Raw genomic sequence first — 22,960 nt, forward strand, 5'->3', positions numbered from 1 at the left:
TCTATTCTCATGCGTTCCCTTCTTTCCCCCCCCCCCCCCCCCCCCCGTCCCCAAACTGCTGTATTGCCGACACAAGTACACAAGTTTGAACAATGTTCTGACCAACTGAAACAACTCGAGTCAGCTAAAGGCAAATCGCCGTCTGGGACCAGCTTTTGGCATCACAGGCCCCCACTTATTAATCGAGTCGAAGGACCGAGGTAGAGATAATATTCTATGACTAGGCGCAGGATTCGGCAATCGCAACTTGGCGGTCCAGTCTTCGTTAGAGGGCCGAGCTGGTTTACAACCGACGGAGCTCAGCCTCGCTAGCAACTCTGACACGGAAACTACTCACTAGTAGCCACTAACAACGAACGAATCCCGACCCAGACCTGGCTCGTAATCGCGCTGTCTATTCTGGGAGTAGCTGAACCTAATCATTATCGGTCTTCTCATATCCATTACCCGACGCGGAAGTTAACAGGCGCTCGGGTACGCTTGCTACGTCTTTGCGAAGCATGCGGTTGATAAAGTATTCCGGATCCTCTCGGCAGCATCACTTGGAGGGTGGGGGATCTGGCTCTCTTCAAACCCAGCAGCCAGACCAAAAACCGCCCCGAGCAGGTTGCGCGTTATCCAGTCTTCTGAAATAGCTTAGCAAATTCCGGGCTAGGTATCCTTGCGCCAACAGCTAGTCGCTGTTGTAGAAAATCGCCGAGTCAGATGCGGCCATGGTTCAAGCCGAATGGACGAATGCAACGGGCGAGCAGGCCTCTCCTCAAGTTTCCCGTCAGATTTCTCAGATTTCTCTTCATAATACTGACAAAGAGCCCCAAGAGCTCGCTGACGCCACGTCCGACGAGAGCGACTTTCCCAACGGTGGCTTAAAGGCTTGGTTCGTTTTATTTTCTAGCTTTGGCTGAATAAATAGTAAGCCTGTCTCGCGGAGAACCACCTCGTCCTTCTTGAACTCGCTACTCTTGCGTGATTCCATGCGGACGTGCTGATATCTGCCCCATGCAGGTGTGAGAGCCTTTCAGGAGTACTATCAGGAGGGGCCACTCTAAGAGTATTCTTCCAGTCAGATTGCTTGGATTCCGTCAATGCAAGTCTTTCTGATGTTGTTTCCGTCACCTTTCACAGGGAAAACCTTCGACAACTATGGCCCGCGCTATTTACTTCTCTTTGGATCGTTTTCTCCAAGTTTTCGGGCTCATGATGGCGTCATTATCATCCAGGTATTGCCAACTCATGCTGTCTCAAGGAATTTGCAGTTCAGTTGGCGTATCAGCAACCTCCATGGCCGCTGTCGGATCTGCTAGTTGTTGGTTCAAAAAGCGGCGCGGAGCTGCCTTTGGCATCTTTGCCACTGGTTCGAGTCTTGGAGGTGTTCTGATTCCCCTGATGCTGAGTTACCTCAGCAGATCCGTGTGGTATGGCTGGACTATACGAAGCGTCGCCTTCATTCTTCTTGCCCTGCTCCTCATCGCCAATCTGGCCATGAGTTCTCGACCGTTCCCAAGGCATCTCAAGAGAACACTTGGCACGCCCCTTTCGCGAGAGAACATATCTTCTGTTGCTCGTCGGTCTTGCCTTGGTGCCGTTTGGTCTTTTTGCTCCATTCATCTTCATTTCCAGCGTGGCGGAGTCGGAGGGAATACAAGACTATTTGGCGCGTAATCTAATTGTCTTTTACAACGCTGCAAGGTACGTCGGTTGGAAACTTTTTGTCACCACTCCCCTCGAGCAGCTTCATGCCTCCGAAGGTCAACCTCTGCCAACCATCTTTTCAGCCTGATTGGACGAGTCGCGTCATTGGACTTTTCAACACTTTCTGTCTTGCCTCCTATGGGGCCGGTACCTTCATGGCGGTAATGTGGATTCCTGGCAGGGGCAATGACGCCGTCACAGTTGCCTTTTCTGTAATGTTTGGATATTTACTGGTGCGCACATTCGTCTCATGCCAGCACTCGTGGCAAGAATTTCCCCCCTAGATCGTTGGCGCGTTGGTCCAGCCCCCATTGCCGGAGCTATCGGGCGGGGCAATCGGACTAAAACTTTTTGCTAGAGTACTTATGCTCCTTGGAACGACACTTGTTGCTTTGGTGCGAATCTCATGGACAGCATTAAACCTGCGAGTCGTCTTTTGAAATTCGTGCACAGCGACTGAAATTCAAGAATCCGGCAGATGTGTCTGATTTTGTCGCATATGAGAGCATAGCGTTTGGATAGCTAGGCCGATTCGTAGTCTTTGCTGTCTCAGGGCAGAATAATGTAAATGCCATTCCATCTCTAAGTGATGGTCAGCAATACTTACATTCATTGACAGGCGGCTTCGTGACTCAGGGTAGAAAACAAGGAACAACAAAAAGAAAACAAGAAAATCCCATGATTGTTGTCGTTGATGTGATTGCTTTGGGGAAACAGGAAGGGGCAGCAGTCATATCACGTGATGCTCCTGGTTAGCTCCTGCCCCCTAGCCTAATGTAGTTGCACAGTACAAGCCATTGGGATTGGAACTCTTCAAAATTTCCACGAGGCTTTCCCTGCTGCTGCTGGGTTTGGTCGTATCTTAATCATTCTTTCACCACCACCTGCTTTTGCGATAATCCTCCTCTTGTCGCATTATTACAATCTTTGTTATTAATTTGCCACATTCTTGAAGATGTCTACGGCCTTCCGATGCGTTGCGCCGTTCTTGCGGACGGCGCGATATGGCTTGCATAAGGGCCATGTTAACCCCCTTCGATCGGCCATCAAGCACCAGAATGCTTCTGGTTTCCTCAACATATACCGCTCATACGCCGTTTTTGAGCGATCCAAACCCCATGTTAACATTGGTAAGCCATCAGAAAGGACGTTACTGCCAAAGTTGCTTCGTGTTAACTGAGCCCTCTAGGTACAATTGGTCACGTCGATCACGGCAAGGTAATGCAACCTGGGAGGATAGGATGTTACTGGAGATGAAAACGATGATGCTTATACCTAGTAATACTAGACTACCCTCACAGCAGCCATCACCAGGCGACAAGCCGAGAAAGAACTTGCCAATTTTCTCGATTATGGTGCCATCGACAAGGCTCCTGAGGAGCGTAAGCGTGGTATCACGATTTCCACCGCCCATGTCGAGTACGCAACCGAGAACCGCCACTACTCCCACGTCGACTGCCCTGGTCACGCCGATTACATCAAAAACATGATCACTGGTGCTGCAAACATGGATGGCGCCATCATTGTCGTCGCTGCTTCAGATGGTCAGATGCCCCAAACCCGTGAGCATTTACTGCTTGCCCGACAGGTCGGTGTCCAGAAGATTGTCGTCTTTGTCAACAAGATCGACACCATTGACGACCCTGAAATGTTGGAGCTTGTCGAAATGGAAATGCGGGAACTTCTTACCACGTACGGTTTCGAGGGTGACGAAACCCCCGTCGTCATGGGCTCTGCCCTTTGCGCTCTGAATAACCAGAAGCCTGAGATTGGTATTCAGAAGATTGATGAGCTCATGAAGGCTGTTGACGAATGGATCCCCACACCCGAACGTAGCCTCGACAAGCCCTTCCTCATGTCCGTCGAGGATGTCTTCTCCATCTCTGGTCGTGGTACTGTCGTTTCCGGCCGTGTCGAGCGAGGTGTTTTGAAGCGTGACGAAGACATCGAGCTTGTTGGCAAGGGCACTGAAGTCATCAAGACCAAAGTCACCGATATTGAGACCTTCAAGAAATCTTGTGACCAGTCTCAGGCGGGCGATAACTCTGGCCTCCTTATCCGCGGCGTCCGTCGCGAGGATGTCCGTCGTGGCATGGTCGTTTGCAAGCCTGGCACTGTCCAGTCGCACACCCAGTTTCTTGCCTCTCTGTACGTTCTCAGCAAAGAAGAAGGTGGTCGCCACACTGGTTTCCACGAACACTACCGCCCTCAGCTGTATCTCCGTACCTCTGATGAGTCTGTCGACTTGACTTTCCCCGAAGGCACAGAGGACCGAAACAAGATGATTATGCCAGGCGACAATGTCGAAATGGTTGTCACAATGACTCACCCTAATGCTATTGAGACTGGCCAGCGCTTCAACATTCGAGAGGGTGGCAAGACCGTAGCTACTGGCCTGATTACTCGCATACTAAAATAATTGCCAGAGAAGAGAAACAAAAAAAAAAAAAAAACCAAGAGAGGGCACAATGGGCATGAAGGGGTTCACCATTGGGACTTGCCGAACCCAAACCACCCCCCTCCCCTCCCAAAAAAAAAGGGTGAAATCTAGAAGCGATGCATTACGAGGAAGTAGGGGAACTGTAAGATGTACGAAGGAAAGCGTCATGCTATTTATGAGCCACCAAAAGGTTTTGTAAAAATCCAGGATAGAACCTGGACATCTCCCCACTCTGCTTCTTCCCATTGTATTGATTCATGTACTTTAGACAGGCAGACAGGGAAGGATCAGAAATACAACCAGATCCAGCTTCGAGGGCCTGTAAGAATTACATAATGGAAATGAGACCTGATGTGGAAGGAGTGGGGAGTTGATTGAGGTTGGCAAAGGAGAGAAGCCGACGGTCAGTTCTTAGCCTTATCTATTGACTTGGTATTGTAAATTTCAACCCCAGGCGAATTGTAGATTGATGTCCTGAAATATGGGGGAAGAAAACGACGATGATTCACATCAAGTCGAGATCGATACCAGTTACGGCCTGACACAGATGGAGAATGATGTAATGTGCAAATAGGTGCAATGTAAATGAATAATCGTCTATCCTCGGAGGATGTTCGCCAGATACACCATCTCCCTCAAAACCAAGCAAGCCATTAAACTCCGGTTCCAAGCGGCCGCTGACTTGTGAAAATTTTTGCTGCGTCGGCGCTAGGCCATGCATCCTCCACGTGTTTTTTTTTTCTGTGACAGACCATTTCGCCCCCTTTGGTCATTCTTTTCCCTTCATTTGCCTAAATGTATCGTTTATCGGTGCTGTTGTAGTTGAAAAGAGGAGAAGCGTTAGCCTCGCAGAACTTGGGGAATCCGCAGAGCGACCGCCCTCAGTACTTCGGCTGACAAAGTTGTACGAATCCAGAAGACATTGGGTAGTCGCTCGTCGAAAGAATTTTTTTCGAGTTAGCCCCTTACCTTGACGAAGCCAATATCCTTGGACTTCTCACGGAAGCACTGACGGCAGAGGTTCAGATCATATTTGCGGATCAGACCAGCCTTGTGCTTGCAGACGCGGCTGGAGAATCCCCAAGTTAGTAAAACTGTTCACCCCAAACTTGTTCGTCCTTCACAGCCCGAAATTTTTGCAAGTGTTTCGGATAGCGGGCAGAACCTGTCCTGGTTGTGATTTTCGGTGGGGGTGAAAAGGATTTGGTTGCCATGATACGGCACGGCAGTACGGGGCGAGGGGAAAACTTGAGGACGGTGGAGGGAAGGTTTTGTGTGTTTTTCATACCAGCTGCGAGAGCCCTTGCCGTAGTTGCGGGGGCGAGAGTTCCAGACGCTTTCGTGAGACATGATTGCGGTGTTGAGGTGCGAAAGCTCGTCGTGGGGGATGAATGGTAGGATATTTCGGCGTTTTCGCAGAGTTAGCACATAGTGGGATTGGCGCCTCCCTGGCGTTTTGGGAGGGCTCTCAGCCCCAGCTTGGTCCACGACCGGCCAAGTCACGTGCACTGGGTCGGCATTTTTTCTTTTTTGTTCTGGCAAAGCTGGATTTTGTGCACTCTGAAAAAGCGTGAAGAATCACGTGAGTGTGAAAGTGGGCGCTTCCATCGCAAACCCCTGCAGAAAGTTGGTCAAGGGAGCTTTGGTGGGGCGAAGCAGGCTACTATGTACGTACCGAAGTGACGACGCTAATGCTGAATGCAGCCCATTGCAAGCTGGCTTTCCCGTTTCTAAATGTGCGAGTGAACTGGCTTTGCAACGACTGCTACTTGTTCTTACTTCACCCGTCATTGATTATAGTAGGGTTTCCCGAACTTCTTCTTCTCCTTCTTTCTTTTTCCTACATTGAAACGCTTTGTTATAGGTTCAGGAAAGAAAAATTAATGCGGCGAAGCTGACCATCTTTGTTATACAGGTTCATACGTTTGACCCAACATGCTCTTGATCAAGAGCTTCGCGCTCGCCACTTTGGCCGCAGTTGCGACTGCTCGGTCCGCCGTCATAGACCTCACCCCCGCCAACTTTGACGCCGTTGTGCTCAAGTCGGGAATCCCCACGCTCGTCGAGTTCTTTGCGCCTTGGTGCGGCCACTGCAAGAGCCTGGCTCCTGTGTACGAGGAGCTTGGGCTTGCGTTTGAACACGCCAAGGCCCAGGTGCAGATTGCCAAAGTTGACGCCGATGCTGAGCGGGCTTTGGGGAAGCGATTCGACGTTCAAGGCTTCCCCACGCTCAAGTTCTTCGACGGCAAGTCGGACACGCCTGAAGACTACGACTCCGGTCGAGACTTGGAGGGCCTGACCGACTTCATCACGAAACGCACTGCTGCCAAACCCAAGAAGAAGCTGGAGATGCCCAGCGAGGTTGTTATGCTCACTGACAAGACATTTCCCGAGACTGTTGGAGGCGAGAAGAATGTTCTAGTTGCATTCACTGCTCCCTGGTGCGGTCGTACGTCATTCCACAGCCTTGCCGAGTTGTATCAGACCACGCATCTACAGGGGGACACTGGCTGACTTTTTGCTTTACGTGCTTCTAGACTGCAAGAATTTGGCTCCAGTTTGGGAGAGTGTTGCCGTCGATTTCGCCAACGATGCCAACGTTGTCATTGCCAAGGTGGATGCCGAGTCTCCAAACAGCAAGGCTGTCACGAAGGAGAACGACGTTTCCTCCTACCCCACCATCAAGTGGTTTCCCGCTGGCAGCAAAAAGGGCGAGATATACTCCGGAGGTCGCGACGAGAAGTCTCTGGTGGAGTTTGTCAACAAGGAAGCTGGTACTCACCGTCTGGTCGGAGGTGCACTTGATGCCGTCGCTGGCACCATTGCTGCTCTCGACTCGTTGGTGACCAGGTTCACTGATGGAGCTACGTTGGAGGATGTGGCTGCTGAAGTCAAGAAGGCCGCGGCGGGGCTTAATGAGGGGGCCAAGTACCAGTACGCCAAGTACTACGTTCGCGTCTTTGACAAGCTGAAGTCGAGCGACAACTATGTCGCCAAGGAGCTTGCCAGACTTGAGGGCATTCTGGCCAAGGGTGGCCTCGCCCCGTCCAAACGTGACGAGATCCAGACCAAGACCAACATTCTCCGAAAATTCACCAAGAAAGTTGCTGAGAAGGCCGAGGAGCTCAAGGACGAGTTGTAGGGATGATTTTGTTATTTGATACCTGGCCCCTAGAAAAGGGCGAGTAGGCCGTCATGATGTCAACCAGGGGGCGACTCTTTGTCCACGCTAGGAAGGAAACAGGGTGGCGAGAAAAAACGGGAGAGAAAAAACGGGAGAGAAAAAAAAAAAAAAAAAAAAAAAAAAAAAAAAAACAACAACAACAACAACAACAAGAACAACAACAAAAACAACATCAACAACAACACACCATGGCTATCAGCATAACTATCCAGTTTACTAAAAAGAAGATGACGATGTGCAAGCGTTGAATTTGAGGAGTTGATGACTGTTTACAAGCTGAACCTTGCGTCCCATCAGGCAAGCCTCTCAGCGGGCGAGACGGCGGCCAGACGAGTTTTTCTCTCTATTGAGATGTTCCATGTAACAGAGCCTATCATGGCAAGGTCTAAGGTTTGGAGGAGTCCTCCTTGGATGTATTCTGTTGCAAAGCCGCCTCCAAGTTGTCCAATCTGCGAGACATCTCATCCACTGGTTGGATACATGCATGTCAGCTTCCTCGACAATTTCAGGTTCCAACAGTAGCCCGCGGAGGGTCCCGAAGATATGACGCGACCGCAAGCAACCCTCCTTCTCTACCTCTTTTCTCCTCCATCCGGTGAAGACTTACTCTTGGCGAATATCTCGGATGACACGCTGGCGAATTTGCTTGATAAGGTGTTTAGTAGATCCTCCACCGCAGCCGAGACATCGGCGTTGGGGTCTTGAGGAGGCTAGCGAGGGTTATTTATTATTATTATTATTATTATTATTATTTTTGCAATCATTGTTTCGCGCAATTAGCGTCCTTCGGGAGGTTGTATCAACGAACATGCTCGTGGGTTTCCCTTTCGTTGGTTCAACGGCGGTCGGCAACTGAGGCAAACAGGGAGGGAAGAGGGTTACGGGGACGGTGGGTGAGAGGGAGCGGAAATGACGTGGAAGAACCTACGGTTGACTTGTCGGCTGAGGAATCTGGGTCATTTGAGGGCATAGTGAATGGATACTGATGAGTATGAGGGAGGACTGGACAAGTTTGGTACGTTTGGTACGGCGTTTATAAGAAGAGCCTGGTAAGTTTGTGGTAAGTTTGTTGGGCAAGAAGGATGATACAGTGTGCAGTGGCGGCGGTTCGGACTCGGTACGGAGCACACTGACTGACCCGATGAATTGATAAGTACATACCTCTTAGAGACCTTAGGTACTGAAGGTATCCTAGGAGGTACCTAAGGTACCTACCGCACTGTGTGCCTACGACCCACCACCAGTCGTGGTTGCCATCGCCAGTGGGCCATGTCAACGGCACATGTACCTAGGTACATATCTACCCTGGGAGCTGCTCACAGCGGGGCGGCAACTTGGATAAGCCGCGCCTCGTCCCAACACTCCCTCGCGGCTCTCACAATCCCCCCCCCTAAATGGAAAAACCTAACATCAACTGACCTCTCGAAATACAATCACCAAGGAATCAATACACGCTCTGGGCCATCTAATCCAACGCATCGTCCACGGGCCGCGCAAGACCAAGACCAGTGCAGAAACCAGACATGGTTGCGTGACGGGCCCTTCATGTTGCACCCCGGCCCCGGTTCGTCTACGGCGACGCCCTGGTCTTCTTCACCATGCCATCTCCCGCACGCAACCCAGCCGGCGTCATCCTCTTCATCGTCTTCCTCATATGGCTGCTCTTCCCGGAAGGCGACTACCGGAGCCAGTCCCTCGCGCCGACCGACGTCGCAGTCGGCCGGCTCTCGCGGTACCAAGACGCCCTCGCGGTGCTCAACACCACCCGATGGGGTGATTTTTCGCCCAAGAAGCAAACCACGCGGGAGGGCCCGCCCCGCCACGCCGACGAGGCCAAGTTCCTCAACCTCACCGGCTTCAGAGAGCAGGACGGCTTCGCATGGGACGACCTGGAAGCCTTCCGCGCCAAGGGCCTCCGGCTGAGCAGGCATGCTGCTCCGTCCGTCGCCGACGACGACGAGGCCCTGTGGACCAACGCCTCGGGCACCGTCCACGGCGAATGGGTCCGCCGGTCCGGCTCGTCGGGCCGCACCTTGGACAGCTACAACCTGACGGCCAGCGTGCCCGGGGTGGAGTGGGTGGGCCACACGGTCGCGTGGGCGAGGAACGTCACCGGCGAGACGGGCCGCATCATGCTGCGCCTGAGCGGCAACAAGACCCTCAACCGGTACGAGCAGCTCGCGGCGGACATGGCGCCCCTGTCCGGCGGCGTCATCCGCAGCCTGAGGGGCACCGCCGTGGTCGAGGACACGACCGGCTCCGGGCTCAGCTGGGAGATGAAGCTGTGGGGTGTCCATTGGCCGCGACGGGGCGTCATCCTCATGACCACCACGAGCGAAAAGTTCGAGGGCATCTTTGCGCTGCCGCACCTGGCTCCCGGGCCCGACTTCTTCCAGTCCGGCCAGAGGCTGCTCAACAAGACGCTGGCCAAGGTGATTCGACGCAAGCACATGCACGTCTACTCGGACCAGAGGATGCCGTGGAACTCCGACACGGAGAATCCCATGTATACCGCGTATCCCTCGCCGCACTGCGAATACATCATGTATGCTCAGGTCCACCCGCCGCTCGCGCAGGCCGCCGACGGTGGCCCCGGCCCCGGCCCCGGCCCCGGCTCCGTCTCGCGCCCCAGCGCGCAAGACACCTTGCAAGCCATCGAGTCCGAACTCCAACACCCCGTCGGGGCTCCCATACCGCGCATCCCCAAGCTCAAGATGTCCGCCGTCATCTACTCCCCGGACTGCTCCTTCTTCCTCGAGACAAAGGGACCACCCGACTACCCGCCCGGCGAATCCAATCACCTCATCGGCATGAAGACTGAAGTCCTCACCCACCAAATCAAGACCTGGCTGCTGCTCTACGCACTCGTCGTCTTGGGGCAGGTCCGCCTGCTGAGAGACCAGATGAAGGAGTCGTTTACTCCCTCGACCATGGGGAGGGTGAGCTTCGGAACCATCAGCATCATGTTGATCGTCGACGGCATGACATTCACGGCTGCCGCTACATGGGTCTCCTCCGCCGCCGCCACCTTCCTCCCCACGCTGGCCCTCATGTTTGCTTCCTTCTTGAGCATGACCATCGGCGGCAGCTTTCTGGCCAAGATACACGAGGTTCAGCTCCCGGAAAGCAGACCTCGGCGGGAACCGACGCAAGACAGATCCCCAAGCTCCGCAGGCCCGACGCCGCCGCCGCCGCCGGCCCTAGCTCCAGGTCCGGCTGCTGCTCGTTTCCTAGACGCCTCGGCGGCTACGGCATCCCTCCTCCCCGGCCCCGGAGCCGCTTCCGCTCGACCTCTCACCCCGACAGTCTCCGTGCCCATCATTGTACCCTCGGACCAAGATGTGGATGCCGAAATCGCCGCGGCTGCATCTGCCGTGCCCGGCGCAACCACGGCTCCTCGCCCGACGAACCCCCCCGCCCCCCAAACGCTCACCTTCCAAGCCATCATCGGCCGCTTCATCCTCTTCTCCCTCTGCGTCTCCTTCCTCGCCATCTCGTCGTCCACCTGGTACCCCGTCCCACGCTCCATCTTCCTCAACGCCTGCGCGTTCGTCTACCTGTCCCTCTGGGTGCCGCAAATCTACCGCAACATGTTGCGCAACTGCCGCCGCGCCTTGGCATGGCCCTTTGTCGTCGGCCAATCTATCCTCCGACTCCTACCGCTCGCCTATTTCTGGGTCAAGGAAGACAACTTCCTGTACGCCTCACCCGATGTGCCGGCTTTCCTCTTTCTCAGCGGCTGGGTCTGGGTCCAGCTCGTCGCTCTCGCTGCGCAGCAGATCCTGGGGCCGCGGCTCGGCGTCCTCGTGTCCTGGGCCCCGGACGCCTGGGATTACCACCCCATTCTGAGGGAGGACAACATCGAGGCAGGCGGCCTGCCCATCGGGTTGGCCGTGCCCGAAGAGGGGATCCGCCTGGACAGGTCGGGTGGGGCGTGTTCGGAAAAGAGGCTGGGGGCCGTGCGGTCCATTGACTGTGCTGTCTGTAGAGAGGACCTCCAAGTCCCCGTCGTCAAGGCCGGGGAGGAAGAGTCCTCCGTGTCGAGTGTCTTCGCGAGGAGGTTGTACATGGTTACGCCGTGCAGGCACATCTTCCACACGGCCTGTCTGGAGAGCTGGCTACGCTTCAGACTGCAGTGTCCTATTTGTAGAGAAGAACTACCTCCCATTTGAATGACTCATTCTTGTCTTTGGAAATTCGATGAGGGAGCCACACGATGTATACTCGGGAGTTTTGCTGGATGCTACCTGTGGGAGTCTGACAGGGCGAAATGTAAACGGGCGGCTGTAATCGAAATGAGGTGTTTAATATTCTCTTCTCAGTCTTCTTCTCAAACCCTTCTTTCAAGAAGCAAAAACTCCTCGAGTTCCTCCATCTTTTGCGATGTAATTGTGGTGACATGAAATTTTCTACTGGCTTCGCAGCAGGAAAGCAGCCAAAAGCATTATTTCGAAACATGCCTCCGTGATACTTCAATTCAGTTCCATTACACTGGGCAGCTTTCCCCACAAGGAAAAGAGTGCACAGCAACGTATTCGAAACGGCCTTTTATCGCCTTGGCCAAAGAGACGTGCGCCAATTTGGGACAGGCACGTATACACACTTGAGTGAGCTTGGCAAGCAATTGAGCCAATCACCAACTGATCGTGGTTGTTTTCACCCTGTCGTCGGCTTGCCCCTCGTGCACTGCTCTGGTGCCTACGCGAAGATCGGCACGGCGGTAGTGGAGATTAAAGTCAACCGACTTGACCATGATTCTCCTCTCCTCTGGAATGGGTTTCGTCGGCAAAGACGCCATGACTCCTGGCTGGAACTGCATGGGTTCGTCCGACTCCTCGACCTGCATCACCCACTGTCCAATGTTGGCTGCTAGCTCGCTATCCCACATGCCCTCTCTCCTGGCGCTGCTTCGCAGCAACTGAATGGCCTGGCGTCGCAGTCTCGCATCGCGGCACTTTGTAGCAACGACGAACAAGGGCGGGACGATGCCCAGGTCTGCCGAGAAGCTTGGTTTTACGTGGCTTGTGCAGGGTTTCCCGGCCCTGAAGGTCCCATTGGTGTTGGCGTTGGCGTTGCTGCTGCTGCTGCTTCTGTGTTGATGCTGGTAAGCCTCGCCAGCTTGGCAATGCTGTGCTGCGGCTTTCTTCTCCTCAGCACCAACGACTTCCCAGCCGAGGTCCACGATGGCTTGAAAGTGCGGCTTGAATTCATCGAACTGGACTTCGGTGTCGCAAAACATCATTAGGAATAAAATGTTGGTGTTGATTTGAAACATCTTCAACGCTGCGATTCCCGCCTTTTCGGTGTGGCTTACTAGAGGGTCCAGGCGTTTTTGGAATATGATTTCAAATGCCTCGCTCCAAGCGTCGAGCTGGCTTTTGAGGTCCCTTCCGTATTCCACCCAAGAGGCAGGCAAAACGTTGCTTTTGTTATTCTTGGCCAATTGTAGGCGTTCTATAAACCTGACCAGTCTCTCGCACAGCCTGTCTGAAGCGTTTCTCGCGTCAGTCAACGAGCTGAAACGAGGCGGAATGGTTATGCTGGAAGATGAGCCGGGAGAACCGGGGTCTGACGAGATGGGCGAGGACCCCCTGGACTGCTGCCGTTGTGGCGCGAGACGAATGACGTCCGGTTCTGGGAAATGGAACGCCATGTCGTATGACTTTGCTTGTATTGCCAGCCGAGTGAACATGTCAAGTATTTCGTCTTCTACCTTGCTTTCAGGGCTGGGGTTTCGATGATTTGGATGCTGGGCCTGAAGTTGTTCAAGTAGCCCAAGACCAGTTCGTATCTGGTGAATGGCCAGTTTATGATCCCCGACGAAGGAGTCGAAGCACGCCAAGAGTATGCTAGCCATGAGTCGTATTCTATACGACTGTAGACTCTGCCCGGTGAGCAGCAAAGTAGAGTTGCAGGCGTCGGAGTACTGCTTGATTGCAACTTCCCAATGCGCCGACCAAGTACTCTTAAGCGCATCCTTCTTCAGCGGGGGCGACGTGGCCAGATGAAAACCTTGCTCCAGAGTTTTGTACAGGGCTCCCAAGGCCACGACGGCATGGCGAATGGCGGGCTCGGAATGGGATTCCTGCAAGACCCTTTGTGCCCAGAAGCTGGAGTAAAAATACCCGGATATTTCTGGCGCTGCCTGGACGCGAAACAGCTCAAAATATAATCCTTCGGCCTGCTGAAACCCGAGACCGGCAGAGGGCTGGTATATCATGGGGATGTGTGTGTTTGAGGCAACGACAAGCTGCTGCTGCGCCGCCGATGCTTGCAGCTTGCGTCTGTTTGCACGTCGAGGCGGCAAGACTGTTGGCTTGACAATGCCAATACGGGGAGCAGTTGAGCCTCCAGCTTGAGGTCGAACGGTAGAAATTGGTTTTGGAGCAATCCTGATGTCGATCAGGGATGTGGCACTGCGTGCTGGCGGCGGATAGCCAGTGCATTGTTTTTTACTTCGCGCACATTGAGAGCAAGTAGGTCGCAGCTCATCACACTTGATGTGTCTCTGCCTGCAAAAAAAAATGCCATCAAACTTAGCATTCGACACGTGAAAAAAAAAAAAAAAAAGGACGAAAGACAAAAGGCAACCGGTGAGAGATATGTCCCTTACTTGCAATTGATGCATCCCGTCTTAACTTTTGCATTGCTTCGTCGTCCCGGCCCGGGGCGATGTGCATCCCCTGAGTGGCTCCGACCCTCGCCTCTGGAAGTCGAACTGGAGGCGGTAAAGGTGGAAGACTTGCTTCTCTCTGTAGATGGTTTGAAGGAACCTACAATCGACGTCTGCGAAGCAGACATTTTGAAACGTCGCAATGTATGACGGCCCGAGGATGTTCTTCACCGTGACCTCGGAGAGTCAGTCAACCTTCCCATGACGAATCTTCTCCCGCGTATTATGCAGGTCGCTGTCTTCAAGACGGACGGGAATCGAGACGTTGGGCTCGATAAATGGCAGATGAGGCGGCGGTCCGCGTGATGGTGCGGCAAGTTGCTACGAACAGGAAGCGTTAACAAAGGTTTGAGGGAGTGAAGCAAGCAGATGGATCCAGGGGAGAGAACTTGGAAGACGAAGGTTGAGATTAGCGGAACGTTATTTAGCGCACCGATAAGCGAGGGGCCAAGCAAAGGGAGGTGAAGGCCAGCCAGCCGGCTTGATTGACGACGTCGGCGAGGGCGATGCGCTGAAGATGATGGAATCTTGGCCGGGGATACGTACATAGTGTTCAAATTGTGGGCTGAAACTTTATGACCAGAAAAGTCACGTCCGAAGTAACGGATATGTGCATGTGAGGTTTGGGACCATGCAGTGGCAGAGTTGGAACATTCTAGTGACAGTGGATGGAGGTGCGCAGATGATATTCAGAATCAACTCAACCAGACCAGACCAGACCAGACCTGGCCCGAGGGGTAAAAGAGTAAATAAAAGAGGCACCAGACGTCAAGAAGTTGTCAGTGTCCACTGTCCACTGTGCACTGTCCGTTCCGTCCACATTGATACTGTCCAGATTGTCAACGTGAGGCGGGAACTTGACCCACCGTACCCTAGGTAGGTACCTAAGGAGGTAGCTTGCATGGATCAACCCGTTAGGTACCTCCTAGGTAGGAGGCATGTACCTTGATGCTTGGTAGGTCGGGTGAACTAGGTCGCTAGGAGGTAGGTACGATGGATGCCTGCGGGGTTTGATTTCAATGTTCCTTTAGTCCGTAGTTGATATTGATTCCTTCGGTAACCAGGCCAGGTTCCTCAGTACCTGCCAAGCGTCATATGATCTGGATTGTTTCCACCTGAGGTCCCCGAGTGCTCCGTACATACTCCGTACTGTGTAGATTTTCCTGGCGGGGCACATTGTGGCACCTACCTGAAACCGTCAACGAAGATGGTGGGGGGTGAGGGGCGAGGGTCGACAACCCAGCCAGGCGCCACCCAGGCGCCACGACGGCCCATAAACGGGCATGACGCTACATGTAATCCGTAATCTGCTGGTTACTTGCATGCGCTAAAGCTAAAACCAGCACGACCCAGCCAATGTACCTTAGGTACCTGCATACCTTAGGTACCTAGGTACCTACCTAAATAAAGGGTTTGGTCAATCGATAAATGCCGTGCCGACGACGGCAGGGAAAGGGCTGGGGCTCTAAGAACGTCAAGAGCCGCTTGACTGACGGAGGAACATGAAGAGGACATGACATTGATGTATCTTCCCAGCTACTCTTTTACGCGACGAGCGCAGAGAATTAAGTTTTTCCGCCGGGGCATCTTTCGACAGCAAGGTGCCGTGCCGCCCGCCATTTGAGGGACGGAATGTCCGTCGGATGTAAAGAAAAGAAAGAATGGGAGAGGGGGGAAAAAAGGAGAAAAAAAAGGAAAAAAACAAAAGGGGGGAAGAAGGGCCGGCCAGAGGCGAAGAGAATGAAATGAAAGAATGAAAAATGCAAAAGGACGATGCTGTCCAATGCTGCATGCACTCGCTATACTTGCAAAGGTTGAGTTGTTTTCGGCTGGCATCTGCAATGGTTTTATTGGCTTCAATGTTGTGTGAGCTTTCGAGCATCATGTCATCAATCAGCATGGCGCTTGTCGCAGCGGGACCCGCTAAAACTTTTCAACGCCCAGCCCAGCCACAGCCAACTTACGCAACCTCCTGTCTGCAGCCGTTGACCGTGCATCTTTCTCTGTTCCCAACCTCGGCCCCCCCGTCATCCCGTCATTTTGTTGCGATACGGCATCCGGCATCCGGCATCCGGCATCCGGCATCTGCTGCCATCGGGACATTGCATCTCGCAAGCGTTTGCCACGTCGAGCGTCTCTCTTGCACACCAAGATCTGGCCGCGCAGCGCCAGCCGCCGCCGCCGCCGCCGACTCAAATGTCACAAGACAAGCCTGGAGGAGAGACGACTCCTCCTTCAAGTCCCGTCCCTCCCAGCAGCAGCCGCATCATCCATAACCTGGCCCTTGCTGGAGCAGTCATCACGCCTCTCGCCATGCTGCTGCCGCCCCGAAAGGTCGACGTACGGTTCTTCGTGCTCGCCGGAACCCTGTCCCTTGCCACCAACCGGCTCGCTTACGATTACACGGGCCAATCCATCTATCAACGGTTCGGCAGCAGAGTTGGCGCCGTGTTGGACCCAAACTTGCCCGAGGGCGCGAGACGGACGCAACGGCTCCTGAGGGAGCAGAGAGAGCGAGAAGCGGCTGCCGGGAAGCAAGGACAACCAGGGGGCGATAAGAACAAGACGGCTGGATTGGTCAAGGATATCTGGATGGGGGGCGAGGCGCAGGATTGGTCCGAGAGGAGAGCCGAAGAGCACCGAAGAAGCATGGAAGAAGGTAAGGGGTTGAGCGGCATCATAATGGAGCAGATTGCAGACGTATGGAACGGCCGCTACGGGAACAAGGGCACCAAAGATGGGGGCTCCGACTCTACGCAGTCTCCGAGTGCCGTTGCCGCATCGAGTGCCGCATCGGACAAGAAGTGACGGCATGACACGACGACAGTGGGCGGGCGGCCCAGCTCGCATGTCCATGTGCCAGCGCATGTATTGATTCTGTTGCAACCAGACGCTACAGACGCTACAGACGCTGCAGACACTGCAGTCACTACCAGCTATTTGTCGACACGTCTTTTGGCCAGCATGCCATCTCTAGCCATCGTAGATGACGGCTCGCTATCTGTTTCCATTTTGCAGTTGCAGGATTTTAAGCAGGCGGGGCCGGCCGCCTTTTGAGTTGTCTTGCTGCTGCGCAGGGTCCGCTTTGATTGACGTGTTTTGGTGCGAGTGATGTGCGATGATAAGAAAGATGATTGATGCCTTGTGACAAGATCAGCCAGCCAACGACTGAGGCCCATGGAGGTACGATGACACTCTACAGATGCGCGAAATCTTTCATTTTTTTTTTTTTTGCCATGCTTGGAATAGCACCTCTCCGGTGCCAAGTGCTGCGAACTGCAAACTGTGTACTGCGTACTGCGAAATGCGAAATGCGAAATGCGAAATGCGAAATGCGAAATGGGTGGGTAGTGTCGTGTATGCGTCGCTTGTGGCTTGGCTTGCTGCACAGTCCCTTTTCCTGGTTTTCCAAAAGTAGCAACGAGGAATGATGAATGGGCGACGTTGGTGTCAATGCCACAAAAGACGAGCCTTTGAGCGTTGCCTTGTCCGTTCTCGGATAGAACATTATCCATGTCGCCGTCAACTTGCATCTAACTGCCCGGCCGGGAGTCAACTGGTAGTTGACGTTTTTGCGCCGTGACCTGCCTAAGGTAACTAGCTCCTAGGAACCCATGTACCTACTGTATTTATTGCCTTGGGTAAGGTACCTAGGAGGGAGGTACCTACCACCTAAGGTCTGGTACGGAGTAACTCGGTCGGCGACATCGAATCGCGGGCGAGCTGGGTGCTGCAGAACGTCTGAGTGAGCCAGGCTGCAGCAAGCCATAGTTTAGGCAATCAGACAGCCAAAATCCATCAACTCATCAACTCATCCACTCGTCCTGCCGTGCTGTGGTGCTGTGGTGGTGCTTGTCGTGCTGCCCGTCAGGTTCATGGCGTTGGACCCCTGCGGTTCAGTGTAAATTTAGGACCGACCACATAGACCAGAACGTCAACATGTACATATCAATTGGTTGCCGCAAGCAACTTGCAACTTGCAACTTGCAACTTGCCAGGTTGCGCTAGAAATAGCAGGTTAGCTGGTACCAGCTTGCAGCTCGCTGGCGACGGCAGTAGAGTCCGGATACCCGTCTGTCTTTCGTGGATGTCTGGTCTGGTCTGGTCTGGTCTGGTTCAAGTTTTAGCTGCCCTCACTCCGCCGGGGATTCGCATCCCCCTCTGCTCCCCCAAACCCCCCCTTTCACCCTGACCTCGCGCTCTCTCCTTTTTCCTTTCTTTCTTTCTTTCTCCCCTTTCCTTTTCCTTCTTCTTTTCCTTCTTCCTTTTCTTCCTTTTTTTTTTTTTTCCTTTTTTTTTTTTTTTTTTTGGTGTTTTTTGGTGTCTGTATTTGGGAAAAAAAAAAAAAAAAAAAAAAAAAAAGTCGAAAGTTGCTGCTGCCTCTCTCTGCCTGCTCGGCTCGGTGGCTCCTCAAAACACAGCCCCAACTGGGGCGACTTCGCCCTCGCCCCCCCCCCCCCCCCCCCCCCCCCCCTTTTCCCCCCCAACTCGTCGTCATCATCGAACCTCGGACCGAACCACACGCATCAATCAGCCTTCCGCTTTCGACGTCTTCATCTTGGTTTGGCAACGGACGGCAGTGGCAACTTATTCATCAGCTGAGCTCACCTGGCCGGCCTGGGCCTGGGCCTGGTTCGTCAAGTCGCATTCCAGCCGTGTCTGGCGCTAGCACGCACTGCTTTTCACGGAGCCCTCAGTCGTTGGGGTAACCAACTGTTCTGTTCGCCTCGGTTATTATTTCATCTCCCTGCCTCCTAATTCGCGGGCTTCCACTCTCGTCCTCGTCGGCATCCGTCTAGCGCTTGGCAAGTTTTCGCGAATTTCCCATCGCCGTCGCCCATCATGGCGGCAAACAGCCAGTACTATCAAGACAGCAACAACAACAACCATCACCATCACCATCCTCCCAGCTACCGTGCATCTCCTCCCCATTCTTCCGAGTACAGCAACCATCCGTCCACAGATAGCCATTTGCCGGTGCAAACACCATACGACGCCGTCGGGAGCAGCAGCAGCAGCAGCAGCACCGCCCTCGCACCTCGCAGCCAGAACCAGCAGACGGCACTGTCGCCTTTTGCCACAGTTTTTGACGATAACCACGCCAGCGGCAGCGGCAGCAGCAACAGTCTGCCGCATCCCGGAAACTGGCCCGATACCACGTACTACGCCCAAGGTGGCCCGAGCCCGGCGAGGTCAACAACTCAGGACAACATTCCTCTCCAAGACCGGCGCGGCAAGACGGACGACGTAGTCGACCACATCTACGACGTGCCAGAAAATGAGACGGCCGCTCAAGCCCGAAGGAAGAAAAAGGGTGTCCGGGTCGGCGAGCTGGGCATGTTGGCTGGCAAGAAGGGGATCCCCTGGGTCTGTTACGTTTTTAGCATTGTTCAAGTCGGCGTCTTCATCGGCGAAGTGGTAAAGAATGGTACCTTGACGACCTACTCTCCCATTCCTGCCAAAGCAAGCCCCCTGTCATGTCAATGGGCTGATGAAGCATGTGCGTTGGATTGCTGACCGCATCTGTTCTCTAGCCGTCTTGACTGGTTCTCCCATCATGATCAGACCCCAATTCAACCCCATGATTGGGCCGTCGACCGGGGTCCTCATCAACATGGGCGCTCGATACGTCCCCTGCATGCACAACGTCGAGGAAATCCAGGGATCCAATGTTACTGTCCTGTTCCCCTGCCCCAACGCGACTCGAAGCGATCAGTTCTGCCCCCTCTCCGAAGTGTGTGGTTTTGGCGGCGTGCCTAATCCGACTTTCAACAATGCCGCCCAGGATCCGCAGCCAAATCAGTGGTTTCGCTTCATCGTGCCCATGTTTATGCACGCCGGATTGATCCACATTGGCTTCAACCTGCTGCTCCAGCTGACCCTGGCCAAAGAGATGGAGCAGGTTATCGGCTCAATACGATTCTTCCTTGTCTACATTAGCGCTGGTATATTCGGTTTTGTCATGGGCGGTAACTTTGCCGCTCCGGGCATCGCGTCTACCGGAGCCTCGGGCTCTCTGTTCGGCATCATCGCCTTGACCCTGTTGGATCTCTTGTACTCGTGGGGCGAGCGCCGAAACCCGGTCAAGGATCTCGTCTTCATCATCATGGACATGGTGATTTCGTTTGTACTGGGTCTGCTGCCCGGTCTGGACAATTTCTCGCACATCGGCGGGTTCCTGATGGGACTTGCCCTAGGCGTCTGCATTTTGCATTCCCCCAACGCGCTTCGCCGCAAGATGGCTGGCGGCGACGCGGCCTCGTATTCCGCTGTCCATCCAAGCAGTGGTGAGACAGCGCCGGGCTTTCTCAAAAGCCCTATTGGGTTCTACAAGGGCCGGAAGCCACTCTGGTGGGCATGGTGGCTCGTCCGAGCTGGCTTCCTCATTGCCGTCATTGTCGTCTTCATCTATTTGCTGAATAATTTCTACAACGGCCACCGCACATGCAGCTGGTGCAAGTATCTCAGTTGTCTGGTGAGCACGAATCGCCGCCCCATGCAGATTGCGTATTTAGTTCCTGCTAACCATGTCCTTGTAGCCCGTCAGCAACTGGTGCGATATTGGAACGATTCAAAAGACGACCACCAGTTAGGAATTCTGTATCTGGGAACCAACGACAAAGGGTGCTTTTGTGTTCCCCCCCCCCCCCCCCCCCCCCCCCCTTTTTTTTTTTTTTTGTTTTTATTTTTTTTTTTCCGCCTCGAAAAGAAGAGCAAATTTACAAACAAACTGCGTAGATGCAGCTTCGCACGCGTGCACCGTTGTCTTTATCGCCATTCGGTTTCTATTTATACTTTGTGGAGCATGGCCCAAACTGGTTCGATTTTGCATTAGAATAGAAGAAGGCGTTTCTTGTTTTTTTTTTTTTTTTTTTTTTTTTTTTTTTTTTTCTGGCACAGCGATGGCGTTGGGCCTTTCACTTTTTGCTGTCCGGCAGAGTGGTATAGCATGTTGAAGTGAAATATCCCAGTCTGGACACGGACATCATCCTCATGATCGGCTAGGATAGCCAAGGTGCCTCTGCAGAGTCGAGACGAGAAACATGGCTACATCACCCAGACGCTTCACCCAGACGCTTCACCCAGACGCATACGGGAGATTGATTCGACATGGACTGTAGACAGGTTGGATTAACTAGCATGGTTTGGCTCCACTAATAAATACCCAGGCTGCAGTTGATGGGTGCCGTTTCTCGTGACGCTGGTTTGATCAGGGAGATGGGACCAAGACAACCATTCACCGCCGCCCGTTTGGCTCAACCCGTAGTACGATGCAAATGGCTGCTAATGCGTATCTTTGGGGGATATGGGTATGAGGCATGAACGGCCTAGCGGAGGTTGAGAATTCTCGGGGCAAAGAGCATCGGTCAGAAACACGGCTGGTTGTGCGCCCTGACCATTCTGTTATGTTGCATTTCCTAGTGGCTTGATTGACAGGGTTTACGTTATTTTGCACATCACCTGGCAGCGGTGCGGCAATGGTGATGGACCGCGAGATCTCCTGAAGCTGGATTTACTCGTTACGTCACAAGAGCCCGACGCCACCACGACGGTGAGGAGGTTGCAAAATACACGCTTTATTTGGAAAAACGCGCCTGGTCTCGGCCTTTTTTTTTTTTTTCCCTAGCTACAGCTCCAACAGATACGAATATATACCGCCCCCCCCCCTCCCCCCGGGTCATGGTCATGATTCATCAACTTGTCTGTTCGTCTGCAAAAATAACACCCTCGTCATGCCCCCACGTGGCTCATGCCGCCGTCGCACGACTCCGTCATGGCAAGGTAGTCCAGGTCGACGCCTTGGAACCAAATGTGCATGATCCATTCAGCGGCCCGCTGCATCTCTGCTGCATCTTGGCCCGGAATGTCCATCATCTTCTGCGCATCCTCCTCGTACACTAACCCGACGCTCCCGTCTTGTCTCTTCTCCGTGAAGAACCGCTGCCTCGCGTATCTCTCGACTCGCGATAGGATGGGGATGAGGTCCGGTCGGCCCTCGGATCGGGGCCCCGGTGCCGGCGAGGCGGGTGAGTGCGGGACGTGGATGGTCAGAGCAAGTCGCGGGGGGGCAGAGGCCAGGGGAAGAAGGGTGGACAGGACGGCCTGTTCGTCGAGCGTGGACCAGGACGATTTGGAGCCGTGGTCGATGGTGATGTCGAGAGTGCGCAGGGAAGCCATGCCGGCCGTTTTGCGCCACACACGCATCCACATGTGTGCGGGGGACGGGCCGTTGGACAGCTCGGGCTGCGACGAAAGCGCCGCTATGTCCTGGTAGACTTTGGGTGAGAGCCTGAAGGCAAGGGTGAGGTTCCGGGTGAGAGGGAAGGTGCGCGCGAAGAGGTTGCTGGCGGAGGTTGTGCCGGCCGCTGCGTTGGCAGGGTCGAGGAGGAAGTCGAGGGTGGCAATGTCGGTGATGTGGATGGCCAGGTGTACGGCCATCAGGTACGCGACATCTTGGTATCTGGCAGGGCAGGGCAGGTCAGCATCCGTCCTCGTCTCCCATTTGCCGTTTTGAAACGCAGTCGGGTGGGGGGTGTGTGTTTGTGGTTGTGGTTTGAGCCTTTAGGTGGGGGGGGGGGGGGGGGGTTTACATTTGCTTGCAGGTGCTCATCAGCGCTCGAGCCGAGTCATGGTGGTGGGCGCCGACGTCGACCGGGTCGAGTCCCGAGGCCAAGGCGACTTCTTCGCATCTCCAATGGCTACCCCAGGAGGAGTTGAGACGGCGTCCCCAGACCTCGGCGGAAGGGTCACCTGTCGATCGACGGTCGAAGCAGAAACGGTCCCCGCGGGACGCGGGATTGACGCATGTCGAGACGCAGAGGGTGCCTCTCTTGCCGAGGTGGACGTGGACTCTGGACGGGACAATGTACGAATAGACGTGATGGCGCAGCTCGATGGGCAAGCGGAAGAAGTGGTTGCTCAGTCGACGGGCCGTGGTGTCGGACATGTCTGGGCCCGGGGACAAAGGCAT

General features: G+C 54.1%; 10 protein-coding genes across 10 annotated transcripts; 6 read left to right on the forward strand and 4 right to left on the reverse strand.

The window, feature by feature from the left end:
• Window positions 1-1,143: 1,143 nt before the first annotated feature.
• UV8b_03813 (uncharacterized protein) lies at window positions 1,144-1,662 on the forward strand (the record flags this gene model as incomplete). The annotated part of the gene is made up of 1 exon (XM_043141311.1): window positions 1,144-1,662. The coding sequence occupies one exon, from the start codon at window positions 1,144-1,146 to the stop codon at window positions 1,660-1,662; it is 519 nt and encodes a 172-aa protein (XP_042997245.1).
• Window positions 1,663-2,647: 985 nt separating this feature from the next.
• UV8b_03814 (uncharacterized protein) lies at window positions 2,648-4,111 on the forward strand (the record flags this gene model as incomplete). The annotated part of the gene is made up of 3 exons (XM_043141312.1): window positions 2,648-2,822; window positions 2,882-2,910; window positions 2,981-4,111. The coding sequence occupies 3 exons, from the start codon at window positions 2,648-2,650 to the stop codon at window positions 4,109-4,111; spliced, it is 1,335 nt and encodes a 444-aa protein (XP_042997246.1).
• Window positions 4,112-5,089: 978 nt separating this feature from the next.
• UV8b_03815 (uncharacterized protein) lies at window positions 5,090-5,482 on the reverse strand (the record flags this gene model as incomplete). Its single annotated transcript, XM_043141313.1, has 2 exons — window positions 5,090-5,201; window positions 5,421-5,482. 2 exons carry the CDS (start codon window positions 5,480-5,482, stop codon window positions 5,090-5,092), a joined length of 174 nt encoding a protein of 57 aa, XP_042997247.1.
• A 585-nt stretch (window positions 5,483-6,067) lies between these two features.
• UV8b_03816 (uncharacterized protein) lies at window positions 6,068-7,274 on the forward strand (the record flags this gene model as incomplete). The annotated part of the gene is made up of 2 exons (XM_043141314.1): window positions 6,068-6,581; window positions 6,670-7,274. 2 exons carry the CDS (start codon window positions 6,068-6,070, stop codon window positions 7,272-7,274), a joined length of 1,119 nt encoding a protein of 372 aa, XP_042997248.1.
• A 427-nt stretch (window positions 7,275-7,701) lies between these two features.
• UV8b_03817 (uncharacterized protein) lies at window positions 7,702-8,276 on the reverse strand (the record flags this gene model as incomplete). The annotated part of the gene is made up of 4 exons (XM_043141315.1): window positions 7,702-7,784; window positions 7,924-8,026; window positions 8,125-8,140; window positions 8,245-8,276. 4 exons carry the CDS (start codon window positions 8,274-8,276, stop codon window positions 7,702-7,704), a joined length of 234 nt encoding a protein of 77 aa, XP_042997249.1.
• Window positions 8,277-8,914: 638 nt separating this feature from the next.
• UV8b_03818 (uncharacterized protein) lies at window positions 8,915-11,488 on the forward strand (the record flags this gene model as incomplete). The annotated part of the gene is made up of 1 exon (XM_043141316.1): window positions 8,915-11,488. The coding sequence occupies one exon, from the start codon at window positions 8,915-8,917 to the stop codon at window positions 11,486-11,488; it is 2,574 nt and encodes an 857-aa protein (XP_042997250.1).
• A 461-nt stretch (window positions 11,489-11,949) lies between these two features.
• Window positions 11,950-14,117, reverse strand: UV8b_03819 (uncharacterized protein; the record flags this gene model as incomplete). The annotated part of the gene is made up of 2 exons (XM_043141317.1): window positions 11,950-13,828; window positions 13,930-14,117. 2 exons carry the CDS (start codon window positions 14,115-14,117, stop codon window positions 11,950-11,952), a joined length of 2,067 nt encoding a protein of 688 aa, XP_042997251.1.
• A 2,068-nt stretch (window positions 14,118-16,185) lies between these two features.
• Window positions 16,186-16,797, forward strand: UV8b_03820 (uncharacterized protein; the record flags this gene model as incomplete). The annotated part of the gene is made up of 1 exon (XM_043141318.1): window positions 16,186-16,797. One exon carries the CDS (start codon window positions 16,186-16,188, stop codon window positions 16,795-16,797), a length of 612 nt encoding a protein of 203 aa, XP_042997252.1.
• A 2,034-nt stretch (window positions 16,798-18,831) lies between these two features.
• On the forward strand, window positions 18,832-20,582 carry UV8b_03821 (uncharacterized protein; the record flags this gene model as incomplete). Its single annotated transcript, XM_043141319.1, has 3 exons — window positions 18,832-19,417; window positions 19,524-20,464; window positions 20,529-20,582. The coding sequence occupies 3 exons, from the start codon at window positions 18,832-18,834 to the stop codon at window positions 20,580-20,582; spliced, it is 1,581 nt and encodes a 526-aa protein (XP_042997253.1).
• A 1,138-nt stretch (window positions 20,583-21,720) lies between these two features.
• On the reverse strand, window positions 21,721-22,960 carry UV8b_03822 (uncharacterized protein; the record flags this gene model as incomplete). Its single annotated transcript, XM_043141320.1, has 2 exons — window positions 21,721-22,450; window positions 22,581-22,960. The coding sequence occupies 2 exons, from the start codon at window positions 22,958-22,960 to the stop codon at window positions 21,721-21,723; spliced, it is 1,110 nt and encodes a 369-aa protein (XP_042997254.1).

This window comes from Ustilaginoidea virens, chromosome 3 (genome assembly GCF_000687475.1).
Source record: "Ustilaginoidea virens chromosome 3, complete sequence".
NCBI lineage: Eukaryota > Fungi > Ascomycota > Sordariomycetes > Hypocreales > Clavicipitaceae > Ustilaginoidea > Ustilaginoidea virens.